We start from the raw sequence: 20,413 nt of genomic DNA on the forward strand, positions 1-20,413 counted from the left end.
CTCAACTGGCCATGGCCAGTCTATTTTATCACAATAGTCTCCAACTGCATGTTTCAAAAGAGGAAGTTGTTTTGCTGAAACAAAGCAAATAGGAGGTAGAAGTGATTCATGTTGAGTACATTTTAAGCTGACCTATTGCTACTTAGTACTGAGAGCTGGGGATAAACAAGACAAGAACCAATGGGGGTCTTTAAAAAAATGCATTGGCCACATAGTAACTCAAAAGTTTACACTGCCCAGCTGTTGACAGTTGTCTTCACTAAGTTTTATTCTTTCCCCATCTCTGTGGGATTTAAACTAGTTCAGGCCAGAATTGAGCTCAAAAAGGTACACAAGTACACTATAATAATCAGGAAGGTGCTTTAGAGATTCACTCAGTTTATACACACATTAACCAGACACTGCTTTTTATAGAACGGAATCAAGTGTCTTTGTATAAAGGTTTGCTGAACTGGAAGTGTACACCAGTTTTCTGGAAAGATACAGCAGAATGGATTCACTTGTTTTAGGTGTTTATTCCTGCACAAGGAGCTTCAGGAACAGATATGGGTAGTTAAGAATTACCAAGAACTGCTCAAAACAAAAAACTTAAGTAATATGCCTTTTGATCTAAACACATTACTTCCTAAACATAAATTGATCCACTAAGCACATGTCATTATGAAGTACACTTTATTGTGAAGTTCTCAGGAGAGCAAATTCAAAGTTTCAGTAATTTCAATCTTCTGACAACAGTATGAAGCTTAAGGTACTATGTATTCCAGTTGTGGATGCAAATCACTGATATTTGTCCCATGATGAGACTTTACATATTCGTGATTTGCTATTACATTTGCCTCTCAAGGTATTCAAGTGGCATAATTTGCAGTCACATCTGGGTATTTTCTTGCAAAAACAAACAAACACCTAAATGGTAGTTTTAAATGAATCTTGTGTAAAAGATTTTAGATTGCAATCAAGTTGGTTTAACCCAGATGCCAGGCACTAATGGATTAGTTTCTCTGTACAAAATTTCTACATGTGTTAACTGTAGCAATCTGTTGCAGCCACCATTACTGCTCAAACTCACATTTTGTATTTAAGAATCGCCTCTTCCTGTGCAACATTACATAATGGTCTTCTGGTCAGTTACCTTAACTTATGGCCAAGTCCAGTTTTCACTTCCTCATGCTTTTGTGCATAACCAAAACCAACCAATAAATTGCACTAAGTTTTATTAAAGTCAACAGTATTTGCTTGAGAGAGAGAGAATGGAAGTAACATTATTTAGAAAAGACATAACATACCATCAGAGTTTAACATCACTTTGTTAGTTTGAAGTCATTCATATGTTAGGAAAAATACTGTTTTCCTCTAGGACAGAGCAAGAAAGACAAGGTATTTCTAAATGGAGTCATTTAGAAACAGATCCAGACATTTAGGATAGAGGGGAAATATGGTACATTTAGAGTGATTATGATTCTATAAACAATGTTATGCTAAGTTGTGTTCCAAGTATAGCATACATGCCAGAAACACCATGACAACCTAGTCATTCAGGCCATACTTGCTAGTTATTTGCTGGGCCGGGAAGGTATGGTCTAAGAAAGGTCATAAAGTGCCATTACTGCACATAAGGAGGTACATTTGGGGGCACAATGCAAGCCTTTCCCCTTTGCCATAAAAATTAAGACAATACTTATCACCGTACAATTTGATATTACTTCCAATAAGTACAATATTTATTAAACATATCTTCAGTTTGTTACATATTGTGCAACAAATTACAATATTCTGTAGCCACAAATTATATGCAGAGTAGAAGAAGAGTCAGTGGCCAGGATCCACAGAGCTACTTTAGGATTGCCCAAGGGCTTGGGCACAGCCAATGGAATTTGACTTTCCTTTGAATGGCAGCCCCTCCTGCCTGCAAATCACAAACTGCTTATGAAGCTCTTCATTAAAAAAAGATGAGCCATGAGAGGCATGCTGTTCAAAGACAAGTTCAAGTGTCCCTTCAATCCACGGAACTTGTTGATGCAGTTCTTTGAATCCAGACCAGAGTATAATCTTTTCAGATAGAACTCTACAAGGAACTAGCAAATCAGATCTTATTGAACTTTATGCATGGAAAAGTGACATAGTTGTGCTGTTGGATACAAAAATGGCTAAACTTCATCTTCAGAAGCCTAAACCCGACATCTAAACATGCCAATATGATCTGAACAAAAAAAATATATTCCAAGTTGAGCCAACCACAGGAAACAGTCTGGTATAAGAAAAAGCAACAAGGATTACACGCATTTATAAACCAGCACACAAAAGGTTTAACATTTCTGAAAATGAAGTTAGCTTTATTGAGTCAGGGGAATAGAAAAGTCAGTATTGACCATTTACAATCTCTGACCTTTGTGGTGACAATAAGAATCTGTTGTAGTGCAGCTACATACAGTACAATTCAGGCATTTTTTTCAGTTGGGTTCAGATTTCAAATTCACTGTTGAGAAGCAAATGGGGAGGAGAGTTTTAGCAGCAACCTCCACTAGATTGCTTGACAGGAGTGCTCTGAATTTTAACATTGGACTTCTCTGAGCCCCCTGCTGTAGCTCCAGGACCCATTCGTTTTTTAATCTCAGCAGCCATGGTCATGAAAGACTGTTCGACATTTGTTGCATTCTTTGCACTGGTTTCCAAAAATGGAATCCCAAGGGAATCTGCAAATTCCTGTAGAGAAAAACACAGGGCTGTTAGTTAAGTCACCGCTTGGAGCAGAATGAAGTTGCTCTAGATTTAGCCACTGTACACCAGCTTGTCAACTGTGTGCATGACAGAACTACTAGCAGTTAGAAGTTGCCTGCTGGGGTCTGCAGTTCTTCTCACTATAAGTAGCATTCCACTGCTCTGCAGTGAGGAAAGGGAGATGAGCACAGTCTCCCTCCCAAACCTGGAGCTGGAGAAGAGGCAAGGATCATCCCCACAGTTGCTTTGTTGCGGCATGGCGTGCCTTGGCAACCCAGTGCAGCCATAAGGAAGATCTCTGCTCCAGCACCGACAACTGGGGCTTATTGTGGTGCTGGGCCACCAAGGCATTAAGTGCCTCCGAAGCCCAGCATGACTAGGAGTTATCCCCAGCTCCAAGCTGGAGAGAAGGGCTAAGGCTGACAGACAGACTGTAGGCATTGTGGGGCCATCCCAGCACCAAATTAAGTGAGGAAAGGGAGCAGGCAATCATCCCCAGTCTTGTGGAGGAGGTCAGCAACAAGACCCAGGCTCCAGCACACAAGTTCTCGGTTGACTAGCAAGACCAGCCAGCATTTTTGGATTCCTGTCACCATCTTTGATTAGATGCACTTCATCCATAGTGAGTCAACCACTGGTTGTATACCACCTGGCTCACTATTATAGCCAAATCATTATATTTAACTCTTCAGAGCTGTTGACATACCTTTGCTGTTGTATAGTCTACTACTTTCTTTGTGGTCAGATCACACTTGTTCCCTACCAACAACTTGTTAACATTTTCACTGGCATAGCGATCTATTTCTTGCAGCCACTGTTTTACATTATTGAAAGACTCCTAGAGGGAACAAAAGAGAATGTTAAAATCTTGTTTTTTGTGGAGCCTTACAGGACATTTTGTGTTAGAGACCCAGATGATCTGTAGGGCAACTTAATAATTGCCAAACATGCATTTTTTAAAAACTGAACAACTTCGTTTAGGAAAAAAGAGATCTAGTCACGTCACTAGTCAACTAGCAAGAAAAAAAAATGGGAGACTGCTAGGGAACAGAAGAAACGACTGAGGGCAGAGCCACTGAGTCAACTTTTTGGAACAGTTTTTCTCAAATGTTAGGAACACAGAGGCACTTACCTGATCTGTAACATCGTACACAACTATGATGCCATGAGCTCCTCTGTAGTAACTAGAAGTTATTGTTCGAAATCTCTCTTGCCCTGCTGTATCCCACTACAAAGAAAGAAGGGAGTTTAGAGACTATTCAGATGTATAATTCATTTAAGCTGCCCTGAGTAAATGAGATTAAGGGTTCTAAAGTGTGACAAGTTACTCAAATGATGCTTTTATGGACTGCTCTGAAATGAATACAACAAAAGGTTAAGTATACCACGACATTGCCTCAGCTGCAAAGCAAAATTCAACCCTCTGCTGAAGTCAGTGCTAAAATACTGCCATCAAACATAAGGCTCGGGCTGTACTGGGCCCTTTAAAAAGCCTCAGTAACTTCCTTCTATAGCACCCCCACCCCACAAGCACATCCCTCTGGAAAAATGAAGGCCCCAACTCTCACCAGTGACTATAACAGCATGCCACTTCAGGCCTTCCATGATTTCTTCTAAATTGGCAAAGAGAAGAAGTGAGGGAACGTGCAGTGGAGTGGAACACAGAGTTTGCAGTTTGTCAGCTGGTGGGCCTGGCAGAAGCTTTACCACTGATGCAGCAAACATTCATTTCCTATTACTACCACCAAAATGCAATCATTGTGGGGAACAGGCAGCAATGCAGGCCTGACCATGCAGTAGTCAGGTCCATTAGACCTTCTGCTCTTGTCAAGTGCCACAAAACCCTGCTGCCTGTGTCACAGGTTTGTCACATAATACTTATATTATGTTTTGGCAGGGGAGTGTCTCCACGCCCCTGCCCCCATCACTACGGAACAAGGACTGTGCACAAATGTTTGGCTCTCAGCTGCTTTTCATCTTCCCTTCCTGCCTTACATTGATAGTTCTTTTTTGTTGTTTTCTCTCCTTTTTGGTCAATCGTACAATGGTCATTAGCAATTAAGGTCTTCTTGATTCCTGCTCATGGAAAATGGAACCAGAACCCAGAGAAAATTCATGGCTTCTGCAAGCAGCTAGTCAGGTCCTTACAGTTAGCTGAAAAGCAGGTCTTAGGATGAACCTATGGACTCATGGCAGCTCATCATCTAGCCTGCATAAGTCAAGCACTGCTGGACTTAGCCAACTGCTGAAACATTACTGAACAGCCATTTTAAAATGCAGAAATGCATATTTTATGCAGATTTCCATGTTAGTATGACATACTTTTTTTACAGGCATTTGATTCACATTTATGGGTGGTTGTAGTAGAAGTCCTATGTAGTCAACTAAGCAGCTACAATTTTGGTACAGGTTCTTGATGTACACTGGCATATAGGAGAGACACATTTTTCAACCCTGACTATAGATACTAAAGCAATACAACTGAGAATGACACCAAGTTAAAAACCCAGGAGGAACAGGGCACATAACTAGGAGCACTGGTACAACTTGCAGCACACACACAGTACAAAAAGTTAGCTTAACCTGACTCAAAACATTCAAAGGGCCAAACCAGATTCATTAGGTACCACATACTAGTTAGTTTCTATAGGAGGCATAATAGCAACTTACACAAGTAGCCTGATCGGAAAGATAATGCAGGCTCATTACCAAATCATTTTGCCCCATTAGTGAATCTTTGATATCGCCTACTGAATATTTTGTGTTATTTTGGTAGCTCTATATTATTTCCCTATTTTTTTCACTCCTTGGTATAATCTAAAATTGCACTTGGTGCCAAGCTTGCACACAGAGTTAAAGCCACTGCTTGGGAGGTCTGTTAGTTGTACATTACAGGAGTCTGCATGTTTATTAAAGTGTCCCAGATTTCCCAGGCTCATGGTTTGCCAAGAGTTTAATTTAGAGATATTGCCTTGTTTAGTAGAACACACAATATGCATCAAGTCAAACAGCAGAGAGACATGTTGACTGAAATGAACTCTTTTCAGGAAGTAGCCTACTAAAATTTGCAGTAGGTTTCTTTGCCTTTAGACAAAAGTGGGTTATTTGGCATGCCACAACATCAGGCACTATGACCAGAAAGCAATGTTTTCAGTCTTAAAGCAAACTCAATTGCATTTCAAGCAAAACTGAAACTAGCTTTTAAGTCCAAAGGACTTTTCACTTTAGTTCCAAAGATTTAACAAGATTCTTCTATTTTAATGAAATATGCCATAGCTGCATAACTAGCCAGCTAGTGTTAGCAAGATCAAAGCACTTGGGTTATCCTTAGACCCTGCATCTAGTAGTAAGGAAGGCACTATACACACCAGCATTCACCACTATATATACCAGCAGTGCTCCCTCTAAGGCATGTGCGCTCACAAGTTTGTTGATGTCTGCTCAGTTAATTTTAGATCCCACTCAGTTGGCCCCATTCTGAATACATGTGTGTACATACTGCCTTTATACTGCCACTCAGGAAAAAATTCATTCCACACACTGATGGAAAAAAATGAGAGAACACTGCATACTAGCATTTATTTAAGTTCATTAGAACTAGACCAGGTTCACAAGACAAGGCCAAGAATACTTACTATCTGAAGTTTGATTGTCTTTCCATCTAACTCTATAGTTCTGATTTTAAAGTCCACACCAATTGTGCTGATGTAGCTTTCTGTGTATGTATCATCCTAGAAAGAGAGAAGAACTTCATTATAAGAATCAGCAGCAGCTTGATAATATAAGACAAAGAGGGTAAACCTAGTTCAAGACTACAGGCAAGGAACTGACAAGAGTGACAGCTGGAACTGTATAATGTAAGCTTCTGCTCTAACCTGATCTATATAGAGGAGTAATATTCTGTTCTTTGTGAAAAGGGCATCTAGAGAGTGCACCCATGAATGTAGCATCTCTTCTCAATACTGTATTTTCCAAGACTACAGATAGGTAGCTGGAAAACCGTCAGCAACCCAAAGAACCTCCATCATTATCAAGATCAATTTTCAAGATAGATTAACAGAAAGTTCAAGAGGCATGACAACTTACTGTTGGCCCTGTCAGAATAAAAGCTTTCCATCTTTGGCTGCCTTTTAAAAAAATCTTTGATTAAACCCCGAGTGTACAGATGTGTGTTAATCTTTTTAGAATTGGTTTTTCTTGTTTCTGCTGCATTTTAAAATAATTTTATGTACACCACCCAAGTGGTTTACAAATATGAGGAATAGATACACCAGCATTCACCACTGTCATTTAGTTTGTCATTATTGTAATTTGTTTTGTCGTAAACTACCCAGAGACCTAAGTTTTGGGCAGTATGAAAATATGTGAAATAAAAATAAAACAAACTTACTGCAAACCTAAGTAGAAGGCAAGATTTCCCAACACCAGAGTCTCCAATCAGAAGTAGCTTGAATAAATAGTCACTGCAAAGAGAAAACCATATTGAACTACCCGCTGACAAACACATAATAGTTTAAACCTAAATTTGTGTTCTACTTCTATAGAGAACAGAGAAATGTTAACTCTTAAAAGTATGCAACGATCCATGCAAACAAAACTTATACCTGAATGACATGAAGAGTACATTGCAAGCTAAGGGTTTGATTTCCATGGTTTCCTATAGCTGTAGTTTTGTGAGGGTACTGAAAACTAGGCTTCCAGACTGGCTATCCAGGATCTCCATCCTTGTTCATCAGTGGAACTCTAGTGACTCCATTCCTATCTAGCTGGTTTATTTCAGAAAGTGATGCTGGGGAACTATTGCTCTGCTCTAGGGCAGTTATGTTATTGTTTTCTGCAGGGCTCTATTTTGTCTCCCATGCTGCTCGACATCTATATGAAACTGAGTGAGGTGCCATTATTCAAATGACACCCATTTCTCTCTCTCCTCATGAGATTCAGGCAAAGCAGTGGGCATGTTAAAGTGGTCTGTGAAATCTGAAATGAGTTGGATGAAAGCCAATAAACTTTATTGTATCTGGGCAGTCAGTATCCAGATAAAATAGAAGTACTATCAGGCAGTTTGTTTGGAAAGAGGCATTCAACCTTCTGGAATCTGGATGAAGGACTCTCCCTAAAGGATTATTTCTGCAGCTTCATGATGCTGTCTCCAATCAGAAGCAGCTTGAATAGTCTCTCAATGCCCAAGCCAGAACCCTTCAACAGAAATACTTTCCATTATTCATGCTCTGTTAATATCCAGATTGCATTGTATATATATGAGACTGCCTTTGAAGACCATTGAAACTACAATTGGTTCAGATAACAGTTGCCAGACACTGGTAGATCAGTCCCAATTGTGTCTGGGCAGTCAGATCTACCCTCCAGTCTTAACACATAGCCTAGCCCATTTCAGAGTGCAATCTACACTGCTGATTTTAATCTTTAAAGCCCAAATATTGAAAGGACCACCTGCTCCCACATAAACCTGCCCTATAGTTAAGTCAGGGTTTGACAAATCCTAGCTGCCAGGGAACCATGGTACTCAGAAATTTAACTGGTGTGTACTCCAAGATATTCAGATGTTATTTAAGAAAACCTCTTTGTGCCAGGCAGTCCTGTTTCTGTTCCAAGTATACTACTTGTAAAGGGGATAAAGATAAGCCCATCTGCCCTCCACCTCCACAGTGTCCATCATTATTACATCTTTTCTATTTGTCAAGTGTCCATTGTCTTGCTCCAACATTTTTGGGCTGGCTCTTAAATCCTGAGAAAAATCTTAAGGCCCACACTAATCATCTGAGGCCCTTCTCCCAGTGCCCATGCAGGCTAAGATGAAGCAGGTGACAGCTGGGGAGAAGACCTTCTCAGCTTAGGGTCTTTGGAATATTCAACCCAGGGAGAAAGTCACAAGGTGCTAAAGACCACCTCTTTACCTGGGCCTTTTAGGAACATAGGAAGCTGCCATATAATGAATCAGACCATAGGTCCATCTCGCTCAGTACTGTCTATACAGACTGGCAGCAGCTTCTCCAAGGTTGCAGGCAGGAGTCTCTCTCAACCCTATCTTAGAGATGCCAAGGAGCGAACTTGGAACCTAGATGCTCTTCCAAGAGCAGCTCCATCCCCTAAGGGGAATATCTTACAGTGCTCACACTTCTAGTCTCCCTTTCATATGCAGCCAGGATAGACCATGCTTAGCTAAGGGGACAAATCATGCTTCCTACCACAAGACCAGCTCTCTTCATTTTCATCTTCCTATTTTCATTTTCCAACTCTAAAATAATAATCAGCAAACAGTAGCATTAAACTGGTCTGTTTTAATATTGCTTTTTCTTCTGGATTTGCAGCAATCTTGAAAGCTGTTTAACTGAAAGGTGTGGGGTTTTTTTAATAGTGTAAGAAAGAAAAGCTATAATCCCCTGGGTTCCTAGGATAGAACGCCATAATGTTTGAATAAGTCAAACTATTTTACATTTGTAGAGTAAGCATACTTCAAGATGCCTCAAATTTTGGCAGGACACAATTAAAAGCTTATTTTTAGCACCCCAACCTTTTAGAACAGAATACAACTTAATAAATTTAAGTAGAGTCAACAGAGGAACTACTCTAATTTCATGCATTCACTTCCTGCAAATCTACCACTCATTCTAATAAGTTGGAGTTTTAAGCATACCTTGTTACTAGAGATTTAGACATCTTAGTCTTCAAAATACTCAGTTTCCCATGCTATCCACATCATAACTACATATCTTTAAACAGAATCAATGTTGGAATATTCTGAACAAATGAAAAAGCTTTTCTTAAAGCACTCCTTCAACCTCCCATCAATTCAAAGCACTAAGTAATTGACTATCAGAAGCCAAAAATAAGGAAGTAAACATGCAGAATCAATATTTACTTGTAGATAATATGCTATAGTGTACACTACCAAGATATAAGCCCTATATAAGATATACATAGACTAGTCACACAAGTGGCAAATACACAAACAAGTGACTGAAACTGATTCTGGACACAAAGTTTGGTTACCAATGAAGGCAGAGAAACTTGCAAGTTTTTCACTAGCTTCTCCTATCAGAACATATATGTTGCATGCAAAAATCAAAGCTTTGGTTTTATAGACATGCATGAGTTTTGAGGCTAGGAAGGACCAAATGCACTTGTGATAGATTCTCCCACCTGCAGTCCCCCCCCACAGCATTCTTCCAAATGTCCATCTACCTGGAGTTAAAATAGGTATATCCCAGAAGTCTGGCTTCAGCCATTTCATAGTTAGATTTACCACATGAATGGAGACTAGCCTATCAGATCTAGTACTGTAGTATTTATGACATGAAATTTCAGACAGAATGGTCTATGAGATGAGAATTGAGACCTCCATTCTTACTTTTCTTGACCTGCTTACAGATCTGAAACAGGGAGGTGGGTTTGAGAAAGCACAAAGACAGCACATTGGTGTCAAACAGAAAAGAGCTCAGGTAGGTGAACTAAGCCAATGGGCAGGCCTCTGAACTGCCATCATATCTATGAGTCAATCATATCATGGTGGAGCACATGATGATGTCATCAGGCTGCCTCTATCACCTGAATGTAAGAGCCTGGAAAGGAGTTGGGGACTGTGGTTCCTGCTCAAGGAATCAAGAAAGTTGCAGCACCTAGTTACAAGTTCACCGGCAGAAATACAGCTAGCAAACACAGAGCACAGATTGACTTCATATGCTGAGTGGGCAGGTTCTGCATATAACCTGCACAGCCAGAGCTGTGTGTACTCCACAATTTGCACACAGACACAGAAAGACAAATTAGATACAAGTCAGAATTCAACATCCCAATAACCCTCATTTTAAAGAAAAATTAAGCTCTCAAACTGTTTTGTGTGGATAATGTCTGATGAAATCTCCAGAACAGGAAAGGGAAAGTGTCAAGTTGGTGTCAACTCCTGGCAACCACAGAGCCCTTTGGTAAAATACAGGAGGGGTTTACCATTGCCATCTCCCATGCAGTACAAGATGATGCCTTTCAGCTTCTTCCTTTAGGGGTCTGCAATTCTATTCAACCTCAAATCAATTAGAGTCAGATCGGGGGTAATTCTCAAATTCAACCCTGAATCAAATCACCCTCAAGATAGAGGGTCTGATTCAGGGTTGAAGAGAATCATCCCCGATTTGACCCAAATCAATTCAGGCAATTCAGACACCATTTTGAGGCCCATTTTGCTGGAAAAACAAGCCTCAAAATGGTACTTTTGCCCCCAGGGAGAGCTGGTCTACCAATTGAGATTGGCAGGTAAGACCAGCCCTCCACTCCAGACTTAGCACGTCGGCCCACCTCAGAGGATTGGTATACCCAGCGTGGTGTAGTGGTTAGAGTGCTGGACTAGGACCAGGGAGACTAGGACCGAGGAGACCTGAGTTCAAATCCCCATTCAGCCATGATACTAGCTGGGTGACTCTGGGCCAGTCACTTCTCTCTCAGCCTAACCTACTTCACAGGGTTGTTGTGAAGAGAAACCTAAGTATGTAGTACACCGCTCTGGGCTCCTTGGAGGAAGAGCGGGATATGAATGTAATAATAATAATAATACCCAAGTAAATCAGTCCTCAGAGGTGGGCTGATGCACCAAGTCCAAAGCCGAAGTCTGGTCTTACTTGCCAATCCCAACTGGTAGACCAGCGATCCCCGGGAAAAAGTGTCATTTTGAGGCTCGTTTTTCCCAGGAAAATGGGTGTCAAAATGGTGGAGTAATCATTCAAATCTATTCAAGATTTGAACAGAGGTTGATTTGTCGAGGAAGCCAGCCAAGCTGTCTGTCTGATAAATCAATTCAAGTTTTTGCTATTCAATTTGAGGTTGCATTGAATCACAAAAATTGATTCGTGCACACCCATACAGAACAGGGCTCAGGGCTTCCAGTGGTTAGGAATAGCTCACTGCTGCCCACACATGACCAACAGAATGAATTATGCATACTAAGGAAATTAACATTTGCTTTCCTTTCATGGTTTCTACCAGGGTGGATTTGATTTAAATCAAACTGATTTAAATCACTAGCAGGGTGGATAAAAATTAAAAAAATCCAATTTAAATCAAAAAAATCCAATTTTTTTGATTTAAATCGATTTTTTTTTATTTTTATCCACCCTGCTAGTGATTTAAATCAGTTTGATTTAAATCAAATCCACCCTGTTCAGAATTCATGAACAAGACTAAATTAATATGGGATACTCTATCACAGCACAAGTGTCATACGAGTAAGCTTACAGAGACTGTGTAGTAGGGGAGGGTCCACAATCCTAAAGCTACATAACCTTATGCACTAGGGCTGAATGCACAAACCCCCAAAGCCCTTCCATGAGATGACTGGGAAGATCCAGACAAGTCATATTTATTAGACTGCTATGTAAGGCCATTTAAACACATGATTTAATACGTGACAGATTGTATCAGGGCTTGACAAATCTCAGGTGCTAGGGAGCCATGGTACCTACATCCAACTAGAATATTCAGAGCAAAATCTTTGTCCCAGAGAGCCCTGTTTCTGTTCTATGTTACTTGCAAGCAGACAAAGAGAAGCCCACCTTCTCTCTTCATCCCTGCTCCACAGTGTCCATCACCAAGACTGGTAGTTTTGCCAAGTGTCCATTGTCTGGCTAAGTTTTTGGACGGGCTCATCAATCCACAAAAACGTGCATCAAGGCTGTGTTTTGAGAAGCCAGTAAGCCTTGTTAGCCATTTTAGCTTCAAGTAACCATTTAGAATAGCTGAATGCAAATCCTGAATAGCAGTTAAGAAAAAACTTTGTATATGCAACCCAGCAAACAGAAGTTTGTTACTCGGACTACATTCTACTGAAATAAATAGGACTTGCTTCTAAGTTTAGGATTAGTGTTAAGGGGTGGCAAAATTCTGAAAGTCATACAAAGCTTCTGCCCAAGTGATATCCTGAATTAAGACATGTGTCTTAAATTGCTTGTTCCATACTGTTATAAAAGGAATGGATAATAAATCAATACACTTTAAGTCCAGAGTGTGATATTTTGTTCTAGAATTATTGTATTGGGTTATGCACATACTATGTTAGTCCTTTGGATACTTCGCAAAAATACAGCATAAAAGTACTTTTAAAATATGCATTACAGATAACCATGTATACAGTACACAGTGTTTGTTATTATATGGACTGATTAGTACAGTCATCTCCCATATTAACAGGCACACTATTAAGGCACATTTTCAATAAACATTTGTCCTTATAAGTATTTTTATAGGTTCAAGCATATCAAAAGCAACCACTATGATAAAGACTCCCCTGGAACAGTTTTGTTATGTAGCACTTTATGCTACCACCCTGGCTAGCTTTCTGCCAATTACTAAATAACCCTAATATCATAAATGGCCATATGCCATTAATGACTATGACAGCTGTAGTGAGTGTTCAGTTCAAGGGAGCTGTAAGAATTCAAGAAGTACATAAAAAATTTAGACAGTATAAGCAAAGCCTGAAGAGCCTGTCCACAATGAGAACCTGTTCCTCAGAAAGCATACAAGGCTGCAATTCCACACACACACACACACACACACACACACACACAAACACACACACACAGAGGATTTTAACTTAGTAGCATTTCATAGGCCTCTTTCAGCCTGCAGGGCCCCAGTTTAGAACAAGCCATGTTGCTTAAGCTATTACATTAGACAATCATATTGCTCAACAAAAGGTTGTTACAATAAAGTTGCTTAAGCCTCTTATTCAGAAGTATTTAAACTAAACCAAATGAGCTATGCAGAGAAACATGGTGTGTTTATGCAGATCCAATATGTGGATGGTTTCTTCAGTCAGAAGATATCAGATTATCTGAAATGGTGCTTCAGATAGTGTTTACTAAAGAACTCCAAGTAGCCAGCCCAGCAAGATTTCAGCATGAGCAGTCTACAAACCAGCATACTACTACCATGGCTACATACCAAATCATACATACCAAATCATAGTTTGAGATTTTTATTTCATTGCATTTATTTATTCCATGAAATTCAATGTGCATAAATTGAGGTCGTCTGGAGAGGTCCATGTCCAGGTGCCACAGACACACACAGAGCTCCACACACCTGCGGCTGGTGGCCACATGGGGACAGGCCTTCTTGGTTGCTGCCCTGAGCTTTTTCAGCTTTTTACATTTAAGCTTAAGTCTGTTTTTTATTTTTAGATTGTCTAAATTGTTTTAAGATCTTTGTGTATCTTTTAACTTGTTTTATGTTATTGTTAACCGAAAGTCTGGGGTGGCGTACAAATTTGACAAACAAATATGTGTGATTCTCTCATACAAGCACTGACCAGATTGCTTAGTTTCAGCATGGTAACTGTTTCATATGGACCCAGACTAAGATTGAGAAACTAAGGTAATGTATGCTTTCCCTGTTCACCTCCACCTCGCTTTATTGCCTCTGCTGTCAAGTCTGAAGATTGTAAGCTGCCTTGGGGCATAAGAACAAACTCTGTACCATGCAGCACAGAGAATAGTTAACAAGGGTATTAAAACAGAACTGTTAGCTTGCAGCTACTGTTCTGTCACATTAAACACTTCCTTCCCATTTAATATAAGGGCTAGGATCCAAGGAACTATGCACCTACTTTAACACACTCAGACAACAAATATTTATATACCGCTTTTCAACAAAAGTTTCTAAAGTGGTTTACACAGAGAAACAATAAATAAGATGGCTCCCTGTTCCAAAGGGCTCACAATCTAAAAAGAAACACAAGACAGACACCAGCAACAGTCACTGGAAGTACTGTGCCGGGGGTGGATAGGGCCAATTACCCCAAAACAAGAACATAAGAACAGCCTTGCTGGATCAGACCCAAGGCCCATCTAGTCCAGCATCCTGGACAAGCATCAGTGGCCCACCAGATGCTGCTGGAAGCCACAGGCAGGAGTTGAGGGCATGCCCTCTCTCCTGCTGTTACTCCCCTGCAACTGGTACTCAGAGGCATCCTGCCTTTGAGGCTGGAGGTGGCCCACAGCCTTCTGACTAGTAGCCATTGATAGTTGAAAGTTTTATCTTTTTTGCATAACCACCTGTTGCTACATAGCAAATCAATTTCAAAACAGAGAGGTCTTCCAAAAGCAGATTGCCTTCTGTTATGCAGAAGCCTGCTGTTCACAAAGTTTAAGAAGTGCCACTGACCTGCCCAAACCCTACCAAGAGATAATCATACTAGGAAGTGTCACATTAAGACTTTTAGCAATTGAAGCCATTGCTTGAGATACATTCATTGACAAAGACAATTTAATGCACTTCATGCCAATTGAGGTTTATAACCCACATCAGGGGTCATTACAACATTTTTGCTTGCCCTAGCAGCTTGTCTGTGTAGTACAGCATCCTGTGTAGATATCCACTGCTAAAACATACATGACCTACTTAATTACTGCAAAACCAATAAGCTTCTAAAGTGTTGGTAATCAGCAGCGCTACAACATCCTGTCCAAAATCAGTCTAATAGTGATGTAGGTGTGAATTACAGCTTGATCCTACAGTTGGTTGAAGCACAATCTGGCCACGCATTAAGCACTTTCAAATTCCATTAAATTCAGCTGCATCAACAAGCACCTGTTAAAGCTTCTTCCAGCTGATCAGTGGGACTCGAATATGCTTACCTATGACAGGCTTGTGCTCTTGGGCTTTCCCCCAAGATTATTCAACCACCTTCCCAAATTACTCTCTCAATACAGCCATTCTGGTAAATTGAGCCTTGATGTTGTTTCTCTCAAGTTCATATAAATCTTTGAAACTACAGTCAGACCAGATTCTGAAAACATTAAAGTTTTACAGTGGTTATCTCCAAAATAATTATCACTCCACTAAATACACACAACATTTCAGAGGGAACATAGTAGTTCACACCAGCTTCTCATCAGGAAACCAAAGCTTGATTTCTGTTAAGACTATGTACTGCTATACCTATGAACTGTTAGTATTGTAGGAAGAAAGTTACCTCAAAGCTAGTACCCAGTGTTGCTCAGTATTTGGAGTCATTCAGAAAGTTATTTCTACAATTTCAACTTCTTTTGCATATCAAAGGCTACAATTAAAAAATGGTGAAACACATGTATGGCACATGACAATCTCTTTAAAATTTATGTCCCAGGATTCCAAAATCAAATACAAACTTACTCTTAAAATACTGATGTACCTCAAATCACATACAAAGTAAAAGTAATTATAAAATTATATTTATTGTCCCATTATGGCCATTACTGTTACCAAGAGACAGCAAGAAGAGACCTCCAGATATTAGTGCCATTCTTAAGGAAGTGTGTGCATGCACATGGGGGTGGGTGTTATTGATAGGTTAAAAATAATTTCAAGCTACAGATCAAGATTCCTCATCCTCAGTCTCTATCGTTAGATGTGCTTCACTGCAATGCAGCAACATTGCAAAATCAACATAAGCTCAGAAAGCATTTTGCAAGAATCATGTGGTGAACACATGACCTGCAGTTAAGTGCAGGATGGGCATCCATGTTATGCAGTCAATAGTGACTGGCTGGAAAGTAAGTTAGATCTAAAATCAGAATGAGGCCAGACTTTATCATGTACAGCTTAATATTTTGGAAGACTAAATACACTTTACTGAATCTTGATACACAAGTGCAGGATTAATTAGGAAATAAGCTCCTGCCTCAGCAGTCCTGAAGCTGTAAACAAACATTGTGAAGGCAGCCTCCTATATATTCAATTGCTTGTCAGTGCAGAGGGAGAAAATATCATTAACTTTTCATGACATGTCATGAAATCTTCTCACTGCCCATCTGTGACCATTGCCATTTGTAACCAAACTCCCTGGGGACAGTACTAGAGGTTTCCTTTATCCAAGTTTCTCCCTGCCTTTTGAAAGCAGCATACACCTTAGAACTACTTTAGCAGTGTTGGGTAATGGTTAAGCATACAGCCTTTCACCCAGGAAGTTCCCAGTTTTAGCTATGAATTTACTAGGTAGCTACTCTCTGCTTCATTCCCTCCTGGAATATGGGTATACCACCAACCTACCTTAAAGGGTTGCTGAAAGGCTGATCTGGAGTTCTCTAAAGAACTCCAACTACTCATTGTTTGTGGCTTTCTCCCACATCTTTAAAGGAACAACTCAAGTCCATCTAAAGTGGGACTGTGCCTAGTTATGCCTGCACAGCTGCTCTTCTCCCTAGATTCAAAGGCACATGGCAGAGTTGGCACCAGTTTTTCCAGCCTATTACAGCCAGTCAGGCATGCCCTCCTATCTCACACTGGGAGAAAGTGAAAGCTTTGTGTGCTTATGCCAGCTTCAGAGATAATGCAGCAGGCAGTTGAGGGAGAGAAGCAGGTCAAAAGCTGACACAGAGTGGGGCGGGTGGGGGGAGAGAGAGACTGAGACTAGAGATGGGATAGTGGCTTAAAGGGAAGAAGAAAAAGGGCTGTGTGTGTGTGTGTGTGTGTGTAGGGGGTTAACTGAGAAGTTAGCTGCAGAAAGACCTGGGGCCAGAGAAAGACTGGATAACTAAGAGACTGGGTGCAAGAATTGTGCCAGAAAGAGCGTGCACACACTAACACTGGGCTGGTTGAAAAAATATGGCCCCCAGCACATGTGATCAGAAAGGGAATGTGCCCAAAGCATGCCCTTTGGGACATCCTGATGTCCTCCTAGTACAGCCCTTTATGGTATGTGGGGGCTGCTAATCCAAATGGCCCCTATACTTGCTCCCAAGTACTACTTGAGAGCATGCATAGGGGCCATTTGGGGAAACCATGCCCACATGGCATAAAGGGAGGACGACACTGGGACATTGTGATGACTGCACTTTTGGTGTGTTCCCTTCCCGATCAGATGTGCTGGAGGCTGTATTGTTTCAACCAGCCCACTATGTTACACATTAATGACTTTTTGGACTGGATATTGACAAGGTCCTCTCTTGTTTTAATTGACCAAAGTCTTTAGGTTTCTGACATACAAACTCAACTCAGGTCCAGTAAAACAAGCCACTAACTTGTCAAATACCAGCAGAGAAAGAGTGCGCATTGCTATCAGAATGTGGTTCAGGGAGATTTATAGTGGTGCAAAGAAAGTGTATGGGACGCAGAGTAAAAGAACTGGTTAAATTAAGACCCTTTGCATGCAAAATAGCAGGAAAGTTAGACTTGGACCAAAGCTCAAATCCCCACCCAAGCATAACACTTACTGGGTGACCTTGAGCCTATTTCATTCAGCCTAGCCTATCTAGAAGGATTAAAAAGGGGGGAAAAACCAAATCAGCATCCTGACTTGGATGAACTTTAAAAAAGCATACATATAAAGAAAAATGCTTTTCTGCAGCTTAGATAGGAATGTGGCCCTCTTATATTAGTAAGAATAAGATCGGCCCTCAGAGTGATGGGCATGGAGCATCCCTTCCATAACTGTTCTGAAAACCTAAGAAGGCAGACGTTCACAACAGACCTTTCACCACTATAACACACCATTAAGAAAGAGAGTGACCTAAAGCACCCATGTTGCCTACCACCCAGCTGCTTAGCTGCCGACAGCTTCTCCAGGGCCTATTTCCGCGAGAGAGAGACTGGCAGAGCCCCAGTTTAAAGGCATCCAGCTGCCAGCGAGGGGCTGTCGGGGTGATCAGGCTAAGCTATAAGCCGCCACCTGTAGGGCTCCCTTCGCTCCCTCCTCGCCCCACGTCGAGCCCAGCTTCTGCCACGCGAGCCCGGCCGCCCCACCGCAGCTCCCCCGGCCCCCCACGTATGCCTTGGAAGCGTCTCGTGACGTTTCCGCCTGACCATTCCCTCTCCGCCGGGCAGCTTTCTTGGGCAGCGGAATAGCCGGGCAGGCCCTCGGCCTAGGCAGCCCAAGGGCTCGGGCCAAAGCAAGGCCTCTCCTGCCAGGCCACAGCTCCCGCTCCCTTCTTACGGCCAGGGGGCCAATGCAAGCAAAGCCACGGCGCAGCCCAGGCACCTCTCGCCTTCCTCCGCCTCGTCATCCCGGCGTCGCCATTCGGGCCCCTCACCTCGCTTCCCTTCGGACCCCCGTGCGAGAGTAGCGCGCTGCGCTGCCCTCCCGCCGGGTCCCCTTCCGTACTACTCACTATTCGGGATTCATGCTGGACATGTCAGCGGGGGCCCCGCGGCCTGTGAAGAACGAACGCGCTCCGCGGAGCAGGCGGCGGCCAGATCCACCGGCGGCAGCTCCTGGGGGTCAGCCTTCCTATCCAGCCAAGCAGGGGGAGGAGGCGGCAGCGGCGGCACCAGCAATGACAGCGTCTCCCTTCACACCCAGCTCAACTCCTCCCTTTCACCGGCGGCGGCCTCCGCTCTGGCTCCTCGAACCCAAAATGGCTGCCGGCCCCCGAACCAGGAAACAGAGCTGCCTCTAGCGGAGGGCTGGAGCTTTCATGATGGTCGGGAGGTGGAGGGGACCCTGCAAGGATTGCTGGGAAATAGAGTCCCTAGATGCCGCGACACCCTTCTGCCCGCCACGAAGCTGAGTCGGCAAAAAACTCGGCTTCCCAGCAGCACCGTGCGCGCTATCGACGCGTGCGCAATCGAGGTCCTTTCTCTCCCATTTCCCGGTTGACTCAACTTTGATATTCAAGTAACGGATTGGTTGACAGGTTCAGCCGGCCGGGCGACGTCAGCAGGGAAACGTGGCAGCTCGTGCAAGCTGTTGACCTCACCGGACAGGGTAGAAAGGAGAGGGCGGAGCCAAGAGGTGGGATTCGGGAGGGGAGAAAGGCGAGGCCAGTGCCTACGAGGGCAGAGCGGCGTGAGATGAGAACATCATACCGGATGAGGAAATTCCACAAGATAAGGCTATTCCACGCTGCGATGTACCATCCTGTACTGGCTGCCAGTTTTGCAAAGGTCGCCTTTACCCCCTTTCTCTTGCTCCTGCTGCTGGCAGCGGAGGCTTCTTCCCAAATTCCTCCCCATACCTGATCCTCCTTGTACTGTACTCCAAACGCGATCTTCTTCTTCCCCTTGCCCAGCCACATTTCTCTTTCTAGTCCCAGTCCCACAGACACCATGCAAACGTTACTCCCCTGCCCTTTCTACCCCATTCTCAAGTTTTCCTTTCCTTCTAATCGTTCTGCTGCTGCTGGTGCCCTCTCCCCAGATTCCCCCTCTGATTTATATCCCCCTAGCGCTGATCCGTCTCCAATCTAAATTAGGTTGATCTGTCAACCTGATTTAGACATTATCCCCATCTACAATCTCCTCCCGCAGCACAGCCCCATATATCCTCCCCCAAAGTTACTCCACCAATGTTCTGTTAAAACCATCCTATGCTTTTCCCTCCTCCCCCCACTCTCTCTCTCACTCACAAACACCATCCCCCACTTTAATTGGACTGCTTTTGACAGACAATGAAAAATGAGAAGCAACTCCAAATTTGACACATTGATACCAAACCCCCCATCTCCTTTGAAAGTCAGGATGGTGAGATGGAAAGGGAGTAGTGGCTGGGTGGCCATGAATATGACAGAATATGATATGACAGTAAGGAATATAGCAGGATGGAGAACCCAGGTTTGAGGAGGAGGGCGGGGGTAATCCTCACTCTCCCCATAATTTTTAGGATGTGAAGAATAGAGCCTGATGTGTAACGAAGAAGACATCCTAGGGGAGAAATTTATAAACAAATTCTCAACTGATCACCGGAGTGATCAGTGGACATTATGAATGTATC

The 20,413-nt window shown here is 42.3% G+C and overlaps 1 protein-coding gene across 1 annotated transcript; it reads right to left on the minus strand.

Annotated features, from left to right (window-relative positions):
• Nucleotides 1-495: 495 nt before the first annotated feature.
• RAB1A (RAB1A, member RAS oncogene family) lies at nt 496-19,154 on the minus strand. Its single transcript, XM_053284421.1, has 6 exons — nt 18,813-19,154; nt 7,109-7,181; nt 6,354-6,449; nt 3,851-3,946; nt 3,425-3,556; nt 496-2,703 (listed from the first exon to the last, which is right to left on the minus strand). The coding sequence occupies exons 1-6, from the start codon at nt 18,833-18,835 to the stop codon at nt 2,506-2,508; spliced, it is 618 nt and encodes a 205-aa protein (XP_053140396.1). The 5' UTR covers nt 18,836-19,154; the 3' UTR covers nt 496-2,505.
• Between the last annotated feature and the right edge of the window lie 1,259 nt (nt 19,155-20,413).

This window comes from Hemicordylus capensis, chromosome 1, assembly GCF_027244095.1.
Source record: "Hemicordylus capensis ecotype Gifberg chromosome 1, rHemCap1.1.pri, whole genome shotgun sequence".
Taxonomy (NCBI): Eukaryota; Metazoa; Chordata; class Lepidosauria; order Squamata; family Cordylidae; genus Hemicordylus; species Hemicordylus capensis.

Bases quoted from the DNA above. Each gene is read 5' to 3' on its own strand.
- RAB1A (XM_053284421.1), bottom strand. From the start codon at position 18,835: ATGTCCAGCATGAATCCCGAATA. The intron at 6,450-7,108 runs GTAAGTTTGTTT...CTCTCTTTCTAG, and splicing joins GCCTTCTACTTAGGTTTGCA to GATGATACATACACAGAAAG. The intron at 3,557-3,850 runs GTAAGTGCCTCT...TGTTCCCTCTAG, and splicing joins TGTACGATGTTACAGATCAG to GAGTCTTTCAATAATGTAAA.